The 14,686-nt window shown below is 32.9% G+C and overlaps 1 protein-coding gene across 3 annotated transcripts in view; it reads right to left on the reverse strand.

Moving 5' to 3' along the window:
* Positions 1-14,286, reverse strand: part of LOC142325654 (peroxisomal N(1)-acetyl-spermine/spermidine oxidase-like) — a 169,881-nt gene extending 155,595 nt beyond the window's left edge. For 2 of the 3 annotated variants that reach the window (XM_075367681.1, XM_075367679.1), the window contains exons 1-2: positions 14,144-14,286; positions 646-800 (exon numbers count right to left, since the gene is read on the reverse strand). In XM_075367681.1, coding sequence (XP_075223796.1) covers positions 646-800; positions 14,144-14,160 — 172 coding nt within the window. In that variant the 5' untranslated portion in view covers positions 14,161-14,286. The remainder of the gene's footprint in view (positions 1-645; positions 801-14,143) is intronic. The other variant, XM_075367680.1, reaches the window with a different exon arrangement.
* Between the last annotated feature and the right edge of the window lie 400 nt (positions 14,287-14,686).

A 14,686-nucleotide genomic window follows, 5' to 3' on the forward strand; every position in this document is an offset into this window, starting at 1 on the left:
TTTCTAAAATCGTTCAGGGGTTTGTCAATACTACAAGAAATTCTAAATCGTATACTCGTTATACCCGTCGTACTTTCTTTTTCCCGTTTAGCCTCCGGTAACTACCGTTTAGATAATTCTTCAGAGGACGAATGAGGATGATATGTACGAGTGTAAATGAAGTGTAGTCTTGTACGTTCTCAGTCGGACCGTTCCTGAGATGTGCGGTTAATTGAAACCCGACCGCCAAAGAACACCGGTATCCACGATCTAGTAATCAAATCCGTGTAAAAATAACCGGCTTTACTAGGACTTGAACGCTGTAACTGTCGACTTTGAAATCAGCTGATTTGGGAAGACGCGTCAACCGCTAGACCGACCCGGCGGGTTGATATACCCGTCGTACTAGAAAGAGATATTCTTAACGGTAATAATTACTCTACTTTTCGTTAACTATTTTCTTAACTTATACGTGGAAAATTAATGCGCTCCAACAGTAAAAAACCGCGAATAAAGAATAAAGTTTAAAAATTCAAAAATATTATTAGAACGCTTTGAATTTACCGATTTTTTTCCGGTTAGTGAACTTATCAGGTTTTTCAGTCGGCAGTAATCTTATATTACCGATTAGAAGATTAAAAAAAAACGGTTATTCAAGTTACTTACCGAAAGACGTAGACATCACACGTCCGCCGATATGATTTGACGCCTCTAAAACTGCAATATCATCGCCCCTGAAACCGGCAGCAATAAGACGAGCAGCGGTAGTGATTCCAGATACACCGGCACCGACGATCACAACTTTGCATTTTTTGTAAAACCTAATAATTAAAATAAAAAAGTCAAACAGAATATTTACTTTATTTATTTATTTTTAAAAAAATTAATAAAATATAAAAATTTTAATTCCTGCCCGCGATTTTAGATCTTTTTAGATTTTCCTTTTTAAATAAACAGCCATCAAAATTCAAAATTAAGTCAAAACTTTAATTTTCTCAAATTGACAGCCGCACAGCTGCAACTCCTACTCGTACTCCCATATCAGAGATGGATCCATCCGTTTCCCTTGGAACTTGTTTTATTTTTAATGTTATTTGTTATTACAGGATTTAAATATAAATTTTTCTTGAAAATAATAATTTATTTTTGCAAACGGTTTATTTAAATGATCGATCTGTCAGATTTCGATATTTGTTACAGAGATAAGGAACGGACTTTTTCCTATAACAATACTTATTTATATATGTGCGTGCATAAATTATAAAGAACGTACGTTATCGCAAATAGAATGCCATTTTCACCGTTTGGAAGTTATATGAATAGGTAAAACTAAAGTTTACTTGTCGTTTAATAATAAAAAAATTCAAACAAAATAAATAAAAGTGAAATGACCGTATTGAAAAGAAGTTTCTGTCGTATTTTATAAGCGTACTCCTCCTCTTACCAACCTTTACATAAATATACATTTTGAAACGTTCTTCGCTAAATGAAAAATTTCATCCGGGTTAATACCGTCGATTAACGGTACGCTAAACCTCTACAGATGCGTATTATTGAGCGAATTGAAAAAAGTTTTACGCGCGATCTTGCCCAAAACATTTAAGAAAATTTCCACCGAAACTGATCTCTTATAGGTTCTGAAAAAATTGTTGTAAAACCCAAAAACTTGTAGTCAAAAAGAACACTTTTTTAGATTCGGCTTCGATTTACCGCATTACTGTTTAATTAATATCCTACGTAATTTTTACGCGTAAAATTTTTTTATTTACCGCTATTCTTCTACTAGAGCGCGGTAACATGCTTCCCTTTCAGCTGTGTTTCACCGATTCGCTTGCGTTAGAAAAGCGGTTAAAATCAGATGTTATATCTTTTCTTGTATTTTCAGTAGTCGTATATAAAAAAGTACGCTACATCGTTTTTAAGCGCGGTTAACATTAACGTATTTATATCTACGTACTATTTACGTACGGTTATTATTAATTTTTAATATTTTATTCGACCGTTTCGATATTTTTCTTTTGAGTATTAAAGATAATCCGCGAGTATTTTTATTCGTTCAGAATTAAGATCGAGAGAAACGGAGACGACTATATTATTTGTATTCTGCAAGAAGACGAGTGCGATACGAAGTGAAGGTTGAAAATTACTTAGAAGAAGGGGATGACACTACGATAGCGATCGTGTCCCTAACGGGTCTAGGAAAAGATCCGGATTAGGACAAACGGTTTCGGTAATTTACATTCCAGAAATCGCAGTTGAAATTAAAAGAAAAACGGGTTCGTTCGAAAAAACCGCATCGCTCATTCAAACGGAAAGATACCGGTTAATAAACTGTTCGCATTCGACTTGGACCGAGCAGGGAAGCCCAAAGTAGCAAAGAACCGGTGGAATCTTTTAAAAACATTTTCACGGACGATGCGAATTTTTAATCCTGCAAACGTAAACAAAATACGTCTTCAAAGAGAAAAATACAAAACGCGGAATAAATATAATCTATCAGACGTTTTGAAGAATAAGATAAACGATATATATACTGTTTGTTAATTCTAACTGCCGCAGCCAAAAACAATTAACCGACTGCAAAACTCTTTTTTGATCGAACGCGTTCAGAGTCGAAATTCATTAAGACAATGTCAAAGATTTGACGACAGAACCGCTAGAAAACGCTAATGACAAATAAACTTTTTCCTATCTCAGAAATTTGGAGAAAATTAATCGAAAACTGTAAAACCTGAATTTCCTACAGAATTTATCGATCCAAAATTTAACTAAAGGAAAATAAACTCTTCGCTTTTTCTTATTAAAAAAATGAACTCTTTTACACTAAGCAGCCGTATTTTAAAATGCCAAAAATCAGTTTGTGGAAAGTATTAAAGGAAAATCTACTTATTTTAAATAATTATACAGAATGATTCAAAGAAATGGGAAATTTTGAAAGTTGTGTCGGTAGCAGTGGGCGATCGGTACCCCTTGATAAGTGGCGCCAGCCTTCTCTAACCTAACCTGCCATTTAGTTGTCATGGATCCTTGGAGCGGTGCGCAATGCGCATTTGCTATCAAAGCGTTTTACAAAAACAATGACTGTGAAGGGAGCGCGTAGAGAATTTCGCCGTCATTTTAATCTGGGACGGCACGACCGTGTTCCATCAGCACGTGCGATTAAAACACGGATATCTAATTTTGAGGAAACCGGTTCGGCAATGAAAAAGAAACCTCCAGGCCGCGAGCGAACCGTCCGTACACCACAGAATGTTCAAGCTTTACAAGATGCTGTCACACGAAGTCCACATCGGTCGATCCGTCGTCTCTCAGCATCTTTACGATCGCATAGTTCAAGCGTTCGAAGAATGTTAGCGAAGGAATTGCAATACCATCCGTACAAGTTGCAGATCGTCCAGGAACCGAAACCGAACGATCCGGTTGTGCGGCACAATTCTGTAATGTAATGCTTCGGAAGATAAACGATAACGGAGAGTTTGTTCACGAACTGTGGATGTCAGACGAAGCGCATTTCCACCTCAATGGATTTGTTAACGAGCAAAATTTCAGATACTGGACGCAACAAAATCTTACGCAGCTACACCAGCGTCGGTTGCACAGCCAGAAAGTGACCGTGTGGTGTGCTATGTTATCTTACGGTGTTATAGGCCCTAATTTTTTTGAGGATGACAACGGTCTTGCGATTACAGTGACGTCGGCTCGTTACGTAGCCGTGCTTGAAACCTTTGTTGTGGAACAACAAAAGAGATTTACACAGATTCTTAACACAGCCTGGTTTCAACAAGACGGAGCGACGTCACATACTGCACGAATATCGATGGCAGCTGTACGCCGATTGTTTGGACAACGTGTCATTTCACGAAACGGTGACATAGATGGCCTCCCAGATCGCCTAATCTTTCAGCTTGCGATTACTTTTTGCGGGATCACCTTAAAAGCAAAGTGTTCCACAGTAGACCTGCTACAACGGAAGAACTGAAGGCAAAGATCCGAGAAGCGATTGCCGAAATTCCAGTCGAGATGTTACGTCAAACCGTGAACAATTTAACGAAGAGACTTTCGTGAGTGTTTAAGTAGAAGAGGAGGTCACCTGCAAGATGTCATCTTTAAAAAATAAACTAAAATTATGTATCCTAAAATGGCAACATTTGTACAATTACACGAAATAAAATTAATTTTCTAAAAAAACTTTTTCCCGGTTCTTTGAATCACCTTGTACTATAAAGAAGACTAATATGTAATAAATTTTTCTTTAATAGTAAATACTGTACAAACTTTGTACTGTAAATTTTAAAATTTCTTATTTCTCTAAATTTGTATTATTGTACTGCAAAAGATGTTTAATTTTTTTAATTTAAATAACATTTTTATGGTAAAAATCAAATTTTAAAAAATTTATGTTTATTTTTTTCGATGACGGTTTAAAATACGTACAACAATATTAATAATAAATACCAAATAATGAAACAAAAAAGATAGAAAATAAAAATTAAAATGCGGTAAATTTCACCAAAAAGGTACGAGTAAATTTTTACCGTGGTAAAGATAATTTAGGAAGGTTAGTAATTAAGGATTAAATTGCTAATAACCAAATGCATATTTACATAAAAGTAGATAATTTAATTCTGAAAAAAATTATACGATTAAAGTTAATAAAAAGTGAATACAAGCTTAAAAAAATCATTTTTATTAAAAACCGAACAAAACCAAAATGTGAAAATCTCAGAATTAAAAATATGAAGTAGCCTCTTCTGAAAGTAATTTTATACCGAAACCAAATTATTACTTATATTTAGTACACGATTTTCTTTATTAACAAAAGATCAAAACGTAAGCTCAAAGCTTCTGTGTAGAATACGGATTGAAAGAAAGTTCGTAACATAAGAAAAACGGCAGCCAGACTAAGATTCAAACCCGAAACCTTCCAGTGGCTGAGATTATAATACTCCACCGTAGAAGTCAGCAGAGTGGTGAACGTTGTGACAGAAGCTGCAATGCCGATTAATTAATTTCTGTGTAAAGTTCACTTTCATTGTCGCATGTTTGAGCGTACTGTAATATCTTCACGCGTCTCCTACATAAAGAAAAATAAAAGATTCGTACTGCGATGCTGAGTTACACGGTAATCAAAACGAGTAGGCTTGATCTTCTTGAAAATACATACATATTAGCATTATCAGAGGGGCATCCTCTAAACACAGAGGAAGATCATTTTAAAGAAAATAATTTAGATAGACATTTAGGGCCGCTGATTAAGGACAAAATGTCAAAAACCTTCACAATATCGTCTACATTTACAAATATGCAGATAATCTACATGAATTTGCCGAAGCATTAACAGAACTGCAGGCGATATCTGTCCCCACAAATCTTATATTTTCATTCGAAATCTACCACAAACGACCCTTTTTCTCACAATTTTTTATGAATATTTGTAAATACCCGTCTATTAGGAAAAATTCAATCGAGAAATCTTTCGTGATATACCTCAACAGCTAGCTTCTTTAACATTACTACTGCAGTACCACAATTAAGATGCATATCTGCAGATTCCTCATTTGTGAATTTATATAGTACGTTTCTGAGTTACTGCTACAGATAATTTTAAAAACACAAAAAAAATAGTCCACAAGCAAAATCGCTATCAGAAGTTTGTACTCTTGCCACTTTTATTTAACACTGGGCTTTAACATAACCGACATCATTTTAACTGTAACAATCTTTACAAAATTACCGATGCGGCATGTTATGAAATAGAACATCGACTATAATATTATATAGAGTCGCGCTCCTTGCAGCTAAACAACATACTAAAAGACAAATAAAAAATCAAACACAGTACTTTTACTTATTTTTAGTGTAAGATTTTTTTGTTTAGTTTTAAAACTTTTATCTGTTGTTTATTAATTTCAATTATAACAGTTTTTCTTCAAATTTTGTGTAAATTTTATTTGGTTATTGGCAAGTTAGGGAGTAAATTTACTAAAAACTATGCTTTTCATCTAATTTTATTTTAATTTTCTCGTAACCTTCTGGAGATATAGATCTGAAACCTATTTTTTTTATTTTCAATTTTTCATTTGATTGCATATAAGACCACTAATTCTTCTCAGTAATTTATGTCCAAAGAGTTTTGTATACCAATATTTGAATAAAAATTTAGAAGAAATCTTACTAACCGTAAGGCAAAACTAAACACATTCCAGACCTATATTTATACCAACTTTTATTATTATTCTGATGAAAGGAATATGTTTCCTGAATCCCTACACACACACATTAATTTATATTTAATAGATCAACCCCAAGTACAGAATAATTGAAATACAATGAGTTACTTTACTTCGTTACATAAACATACCGTGGTATGTTATCATGGGTTGCAAGATTGATGGTTTTTGAAATTCATATATAAATATACTGCAGCTGATGATGCGAATCAAGTTTGTGAAAGCGCTTCTGCTCATGTAATGAAATAACGTAAGTCATCCTATTTCAATTATTCTATACTTGCGGTTGATCTATTAAATATAAATTAGTTTGTATCGGTAAGGAATATGGTTATTAAAATAATCGCTTTAAATATATATATAATTCCATTCTGAAGTAAAATGTTAGTGACCTTTCAGTTTCCTTGAAACTATTAAAATAAGTAATTACAGAAACTATTAATGTATTTTCAACAATAAAATGTTATAGAAATTACAGTTCTGAAATTATTTAGAATCATTTTTAAGTTAAAACCACAAATCTTTCAATAGCCTTAGCCCAAAAACAAAGCGCTCATTAACTTTCCTTTTTAATTGCTAATTGATTTCCTGTAAAATCATTTCATCTAACCTCACATAAGAAAAACTGTAATATAACTGCCTCGGCACAAATATTTTTTCTATTCGACTATGTAATCATTGACGTTCTAAATATTAATAAAATTAAAAATTTTACGTCGCAAGTGTGTTTTTACTTCAGAAAACTTGACTCGAAATCATCAGATGTCAACTCGGCTGAAGCAGTGTTCACGTTGTATCAACAACATGGAGCTCACTCGTGATACACCATAAGTGAACACATGTTTTTACAGTTACTGTATTTCATTTTAGAAGATAAATCTGGAGTATGATCACGGTAATGGTGTTTTGTACTAGTATGTGGAATATTAGATTGTACTTCCCTCCAAACGCATTTTATTTTGGTATATACTTCAGCGTTCTTATCCACAATGTTCAATGAGCGGTTGATTGTCAGATGTTGATAATCTTCAAATTGAAACCAGATTATTGATGACGATATTGCCTGGAAGAATGTACTTTCTTACAATAGTTAGAAGGGTTTCATGTCCTCTGATAGAAACATTACAATAAATACTTGTTTTGTATCTCGCTTTTGATATCAGCAAACGTACAGAGTAATTCAAAATGATAGACTCAATTTCATAATTCTGTTTTCCACATTAAGTTAATGACAAATATGAAGCGCATTACATCTGATAATACTCATATAAAATTTACAAATACAATTCATAAATTTTCAATGTGGCCCCTTCCAGCTGCACGCACACATCTATGCAGTAGCTGAACTCTTCTCACACAAGAGGAAGCATATCTTGAGTTCACCGCAGCTGCGATACGGTTCCGTAGGTCGACCATATTTGTTGGTACAGGCGGTAAGTAAACTGCATCTTTCACAAACCCCTACAAGAAAGTCACAAGATGTGAGATCTGGTGATCTTAGAGGCCAGAACTGAAGAACCAGATCTTCATTCCTAATGTTGGAAAATCGGTTTTCATATGCGAACAACTGTGTCTATTTGCTTTTCCACGGATATGGAACGTTACTTGATCAATAAAAATTAAACACACAAGTGTCATCTTCCATGTTTTCAAGCGTTAGATCACAAAATTCAACACACTTTGATCAGTCACCTCTGTGAAGAACCTGTAAAAGTAATAGGTAGTATGGTTTGAAAAGTAAACAACGCTTCAAAACTCACCTGCAACTAGTTGAGTTACTCCAAGTTCTCTGCACAACCCGGCAGGTTAGTCTAGTGGTAAACGCATCTTTGCAAATCAGATGATTTTGAAGTCAAGAGTTCCAGTTCAAATCCTAGTAAAGGCAGTTACTTTTATTCAGATTTGGATGCTAGATCGTGGATACCGGTGTTCTTTGGCGGTTGGGTTTTCAATTAACCCGTCTCAGAAACGGTCGACCTGAGACTGTACAAGACAATACTTCACTTACACTCGTACATAACATCCTCATTCATCCTCTAACGTAATACCTGACGGTGATCCAGGAGGCTAAACAGGAAAAAAGTTCTCTGTTCACCATATCAGTGAAAGTTTTTTGGTTAACTTTCTTGGGCTTTGTAAAAACCTTTTGATTCATCTCAGGTTCTCCTCTGCCAAATGTGGTCACCCCACGCTCTTGCCTTTACACAGACCCCCTGTTTATTCAAACTGGTAGGCTCTTCCTTGTTGGAAGGTCAATGTTAAATCAGAGATGAAAGCACGCTGCTCTACAATTGCCGACTGAGGTTTGCCATACTCAAGAATACAGAAAACCTTGTATTGAACTGCAGCCATCTTGCTCACGACTGACAAATAATGGCAGTGCAAACACTCTAGCGATCGTTTACACAACTACATGTACTCTAGCGATATTATTCAGAACTTTCAGGCATGCTCTCTCAATTACTAAATAGATCGGTCAGATACAATGTATAGTTCAGGAAATACAGAGTTACTAAATTAAGACCATCATTTAGAATTTCCCTATACATTTAACTTCAATTCTACACCCTTGGTTGTATTTCTGATACCCAGTTTTATCCTTATTTATCTCTACATTTTACCCCAACTGACTGTGAATTTTTGTAAAAAAAAAAGTGAAGCAAGTTTCTCTTAAATAACTGCCCAAATAGTTAACTCTATTAGAGAACAGACCTAGTTCGTTTTCCAGTATATTTCCACAGTTGTTTAAAATAAGACCAAATAACAACCAATCAACGCACCATCGAGATTGATAATTTGGTTTAGTCAAACTAAATACAAAAAAAAACTGGCTTATCCTACTTTACAACCGCTTTTTTGTTATGTTTATCAATTGCTGCGATATGGTTTTTACACCAAAACAGGTGATCTTTGTTATCAAACCTACATTTTAGTATTTTTACCTCCTTGTACAAAGTATTGTAATCGTGAAAAATTTTGGTTTTCAGATTTCCACGGAAATATCCATTTTGACCATCCCTGATTCCAATTTGATTAGACTCAGCGTGATGTCTGTACGAATGTATGTATCTTGCATAACTCAAAAACGATTGGCTGTAGAATGTTGACATTTTTGATATACAGCATTTTCTTAACTGCTTTTCAACTATATAATTATCTTATCAACTTATTTTTCAGTATGAGATCATTACTTCAAGTGCACTGTCGGTCACTTATGATACTAGCTGAGAAAAGTATAAATGGCTGCCATTTTGAGTAGAGCGTTGTAGTCTGAAGTCATTTATCACACATTTTCTGTTTCAGTGACTTTTATATGATATAATCATTTCCATTTGTGAGTTGTCCCCCTGGGAGAATGGTGGTGGTCCTCATATATAAAAAAATAGATTTTTTGAGATAGGGCATTTGCTAAATCCAACTTTTTTATTTTAACTGAAAAGATATTTAAGGGTTCCCATACTTTGTTAACACTGCACATTAAAACTTAGTGCTTCATACTTGTTATGTCTATAGTGTGCATATACAGAATAGGCTAAAAGTAGCCTTACAGTTACTACTTCCTCAAATATAGATATTGATTTTGATATTTTATGGGTAATTATTATCAGCAATGGCAAACAATTCAAATCAAGACGAAAGAAAGTGGATACTAAAGCAGTATTGGAATTGTGAAACTGCGATGCAGGTGTGCACAGCATGACAAGGAGATTGTAACACTATCCCAGCTTCACATCAGGCAATTTATCACATAAGAAATAAATCTGAAAGCACAAGTTTGGTGGTTAATTTACCAAAATCTGGTCTAAGACTTCTATGACCAAAGGGAATCAGATGAAAGTCGCTCTAACATTTGTGAGCAGTCCAACGAAGTTTACACGACATGCTTCTGTTGAACTATCCATTCCACGAACATCCTTGCAAAACCTAATGCATAAGCTTAAATTAAAACCATATCATCCACAACTGGTGCACGGTCTTTTGGAGGAAGACCCCGATCGCCAATTGCAGTTCAGTGAACAGAGCATGACCAACTGGTTTGGAGCCAGATCTTCTGGACAAGATCATCTGATCAGATGAGACTTGCTTCAAATTGTCAAGTCACATGAACAGGCATAATGTACTGAGCCGATGACAATCCTCATGTTACCATCATTTCTCCACTGAATCAGCCTGGCATCAGGTGCACCCCGGTATGGGGTGCATTGTCTAGCAAAAGTGCTGTCAGACCAGTTTTCTTTGATGAAACTGTGGATTAGGGGAATTACCTAGAAATGCTTGTGACATCATAGCACCACAACTCAGAACAAGAGCTACCTTCACAAAACTGTTCTTTCAGCGAGATGGAGCACTTCTCTATTACGCTTTAGCAGTAAGGAGAACTACCTTAACCAAACCGTTCCACAACACTGGTTCAGATGAAGGGGAAGTATTGATTGGCCAGCACGTTCACCTGACCTAATACCAATGGATTTCTTTTTTTTTGGTGTGTCATATAGAACAAGACTAATGAGAGAAATCCTCATACAGTGGATAAATTAAAAGAATATACTTCAGAAGCATTTACTGAAAATGATTCAGATAAGGTTTTGTGTCATATTGTGTTACGAAAAGGTTTGAAGCAAGCTGCAATATTGAAGGTCAATTTGAGCACATATGAGACTAGACTGTGTTAAAAACGTAAAGTGAAGTGTTAAAAAAAATGTGCATAAACATTATTGAACAAACATGACTGTAAAAAATACATATAAATGTACTATCCAATACTCACACACACACACACACACACACCTACTAAGTGTAAGGCTACTTTTGGCTCACCCAGTATTTACAGAAATTTTATGAATTAAATAAAATTCTATTTTAAAATTTGTTATCAATTATGTTTTCAATTTTTCTTAAATCATAGATACTAATTTAAAGCCAATATAATTTTATGACATGGAATGATAAAATTCCATGTCATAAAATAAATTTCAGATTTATCCAAAATTTGAAAATAGACTTAATTTAATTTTATGGGATTTGTAAGAATTTGAAAAAATTAATTCAATTAGATTTTTACTTCCTTGTACAAAGTAAAGGAAGTATTATGATTGCAAAAATTTCAGTTTTCAGATTTCAATGGAAATATTCATTTTAACCATCCCTGAATCCATTTTGACTAGTTTCGGCATGATGTCTGTACATTCATGTACCTCGCATATTTCAAAAACGATTAGCTGTAGGAAGTTGAAATTTTGGATTTAGGACTGTTATAACACCTAGTTGTGCACCTACCCTTCTGATTGCAATCGACTGGACTAAACGTGTCCAAAAAAGCCCAAAATCCAAAAACGTTTGGATTTTGGACTTTTTCTTAACTGCAGTAATAAGCCCTAATTGAGAGATGAGAGCTTTTCAAAGATGTATAATAAGTGGTACTTATTTTCATCGGTTCCAGAGTTATAGCCAAATAAAATTTTAATTAATGAAATATTTGGATCTTACAAGGGGAAGGCACATTAGTTCGATTAGACTTAATCTCCTTTTTTTTCTTTTTTTTAATTTAAATACATTGATTTATTAATAATTATTAACCTCAGATTGTAAAAAAAGTTTATGATGAATAATAATTCAATCGTAAAAAAAAAGAAAAAATATCAAAGTTATCAATGAAATAAAATTTTATGTACTTTTCATTTCAAAAAAATATGTTTTTGTAATTTAATAGGCATACAAGGAAGTCATGTGATGTCCACATCAGATTTTTTTTTTTTTGGTAGAATAGTGTAGTCATACAGAGATTTATATAAATTTTCCTAAGATTCCAAAAACTCAGTAAAACTTGTAAATTCACTGATCATTACAACAGTAAATTCAGTGATCATTACATCCAACCAAACACTCTACTAATGTAATGTGCCACCCTCTCATACTGGACCTTCCCCGCATTCACTTATTTCAAATTCCTACATGGTAAACTGACCTATAAAGTATCTAACTGATAGTATCTTCAATATTAATGTCAATAATAACATATTTAAATAGAAAAAACATTGTGTGCAGTCATCTTACACTGTAGCTTTTCCATAGTATATTTTACTTAACTTAAAAACAAACCATTCCCAAAACTTATGTTAATATGAACCATTTCCTTTAACATGCCCTGAAACTATTTTTGTTTCTTAATCAGAGATCCATTCCTTCTTTTAAAATTATAAAAGTAATAATAATAACAGCATACAAACATGCTGTGCTGTAAAATATACATGTAGTATAAACAAACATTTTACTAAGCACTTTTATAACACTTTTTTAATTTCACTACGACATTCATCAAAACTACATTTTAATCATAATAAATTAAGAAATTTTCTCTTACATGTAAAGTAATTTTAAAATACATATTCACATAAAATTAAAATGAAAAGCAAATATATGACAAATACATTTTTGGGGTAATTTGGGCTACCTGTTTCAGCTGAACACAGAATTTTTTTCATAATTTTTGCATGGAACACTCTTACTGAACTTTAAAGTTTTTTAAATGCACTATAAATTTTCTGAATTTCTAGAATGAAAATGACAAAAGTAGCATATAAATCTAAATTTATTAGATTGTTTCAGATAGCACTACAAATGCAGTGAAGCACTGTTACATACCCTGGAATAGAAGGGTTAAGATTTGATTCAGCTATAGTAAAGTAAGCTAATTTTTCTTTAAGTGTAGAAAAAATTCCAAGATTTAGTTCCTCAATAATTTACTTCTCTTGTTAATAATAAGCAGTTTGGATAGTTACAAATTTGGTATTGGATTTAAGTAAAACTTGAGTCACCATGGAATGATATTTTTTTTAAATATGAATTTGATAGATTCATAAATAAAAATAATACTGTTTATAAGATATTGCCTTAGATGCTTTTTTAGCAAAATATTGAATTTTAAAAAAATTGTCCTTTAACCTACAAACGGTATTAAATGAAGGCTAATTATAATTAAACGAGTGCTTTAATTTGATGCAATTACTGGTGAATAATCACACAAAAAGTTGCACACATAAATGATGAAATAAATATTCATCACAGGTTCTTTACAAATACATTTTTGAAAAACATTTGATTTAATTACCAATCATTAGATGGTAATATATGCTCAAAAAATGAAAACTAATTTGCTACGCCACATTTCTTTACAGTGCTGCTTACATGGAAAGCACATAATGTTAGCACTGGTTTAGTCAAATCAGGTTTGAATAATCTGACTGTAACAAACATCACTCATAAAATCTAAAATCATCAATATGTGCTACATCTGACTTTTTTTCAGTTGGATATTCGCTAGGAATGTGACCATGAACTGTCAAAGAAAGCCTAGCATAGATAACTAGTACTTTTTAAACATTCAAAATTTTGTTTTTAGAGATGGCCTAATTATGAAACTCCCACTAATCTTTAAAAGTGGTATCACATTTGTAATCCTAACAATAATTATTGGATAATTTTTTTTTTTATTTCATAAGAATTTAAATAAAGTGTATTATAAATATAATGCGAAAAAAGATTACAAGGGCGGAAAATCCACTTTTATCACAGAATACGATGATGAGGAAAGTTTCTTTTTTACTGGTAAACCGAAATAAATTTCAACTTAACGAAAAATTTTTACTCGTGTTATACAGATAATTATTCTGTAGAAATGCGATAAATCAAGGTACGTTGTTAACCAATCCTGAACACTCACAAGGTTAACAGACTGCTATTTTTTTTAAACTACGATAACCAACTACAGAGAGAGAAGCATACTACTGATAAATTTCTTTCACTGAATCAGACGAATGATATTTTGAAAATTTTAGAAATGCTAATTTAATAAATTCAACAAACAATTAATAAAGCACATCTTTGGCTCTACGTTATAGTACAGTACTTGATAAGTGATAAAAATAATAAATTACCCTGAAAGTCGTTCCATGACAAACTAACCACTTCAGACTTAAGCTACACTCACGTAAGAGCCTTTCAAACTCTCATAAAAACGTGCAGACAAAATGTAAACATCAGCTGACCGCCAGTAGTACTCAACCACACTGTTGCCTGCCTTATAAATACCTCATATTTACTGTTTCCGAGAATCATAATAATTTTAATAGTAGTATCGACGATTCTTGGAATCGTCGATAAAAATGATACTGGTGTGATCAGATTAAAGGAAAAAATATTATTACATCTATGTCAGGAGATTTAAATGATTATGCTTGCAATTACGACTATTTATTTACATATACCTTATTATGTAGATTCGATTACTTTTGTATTTAAACTAAGCGTAATTTTTTACCTTATATAAAAAAGAAGATATTACTTTTTTAATATTTCAATTAAAACCATGCTTTACTCTTTCATCGTTTTTTTTTTTTTTGCTTATTTTTTCCTATTCAATTTTTCTTTGCCGACGATTTCAATAATTTTTTATGCTGAATTGAAATAAAATAGTCCAG

Source organism: Lycorma delicatula, chromosome 5 (genome assembly GCF_047948215.1).
Source record: "Lycorma delicatula isolate Av1 chromosome 5, ASM4794821v1, whole genome shotgun sequence".
NCBI classification, from domain to species: Eukaryota; Metazoa; Arthropoda; class Insecta; order Hemiptera; family Fulgoridae; genus Lycorma; species Lycorma delicatula.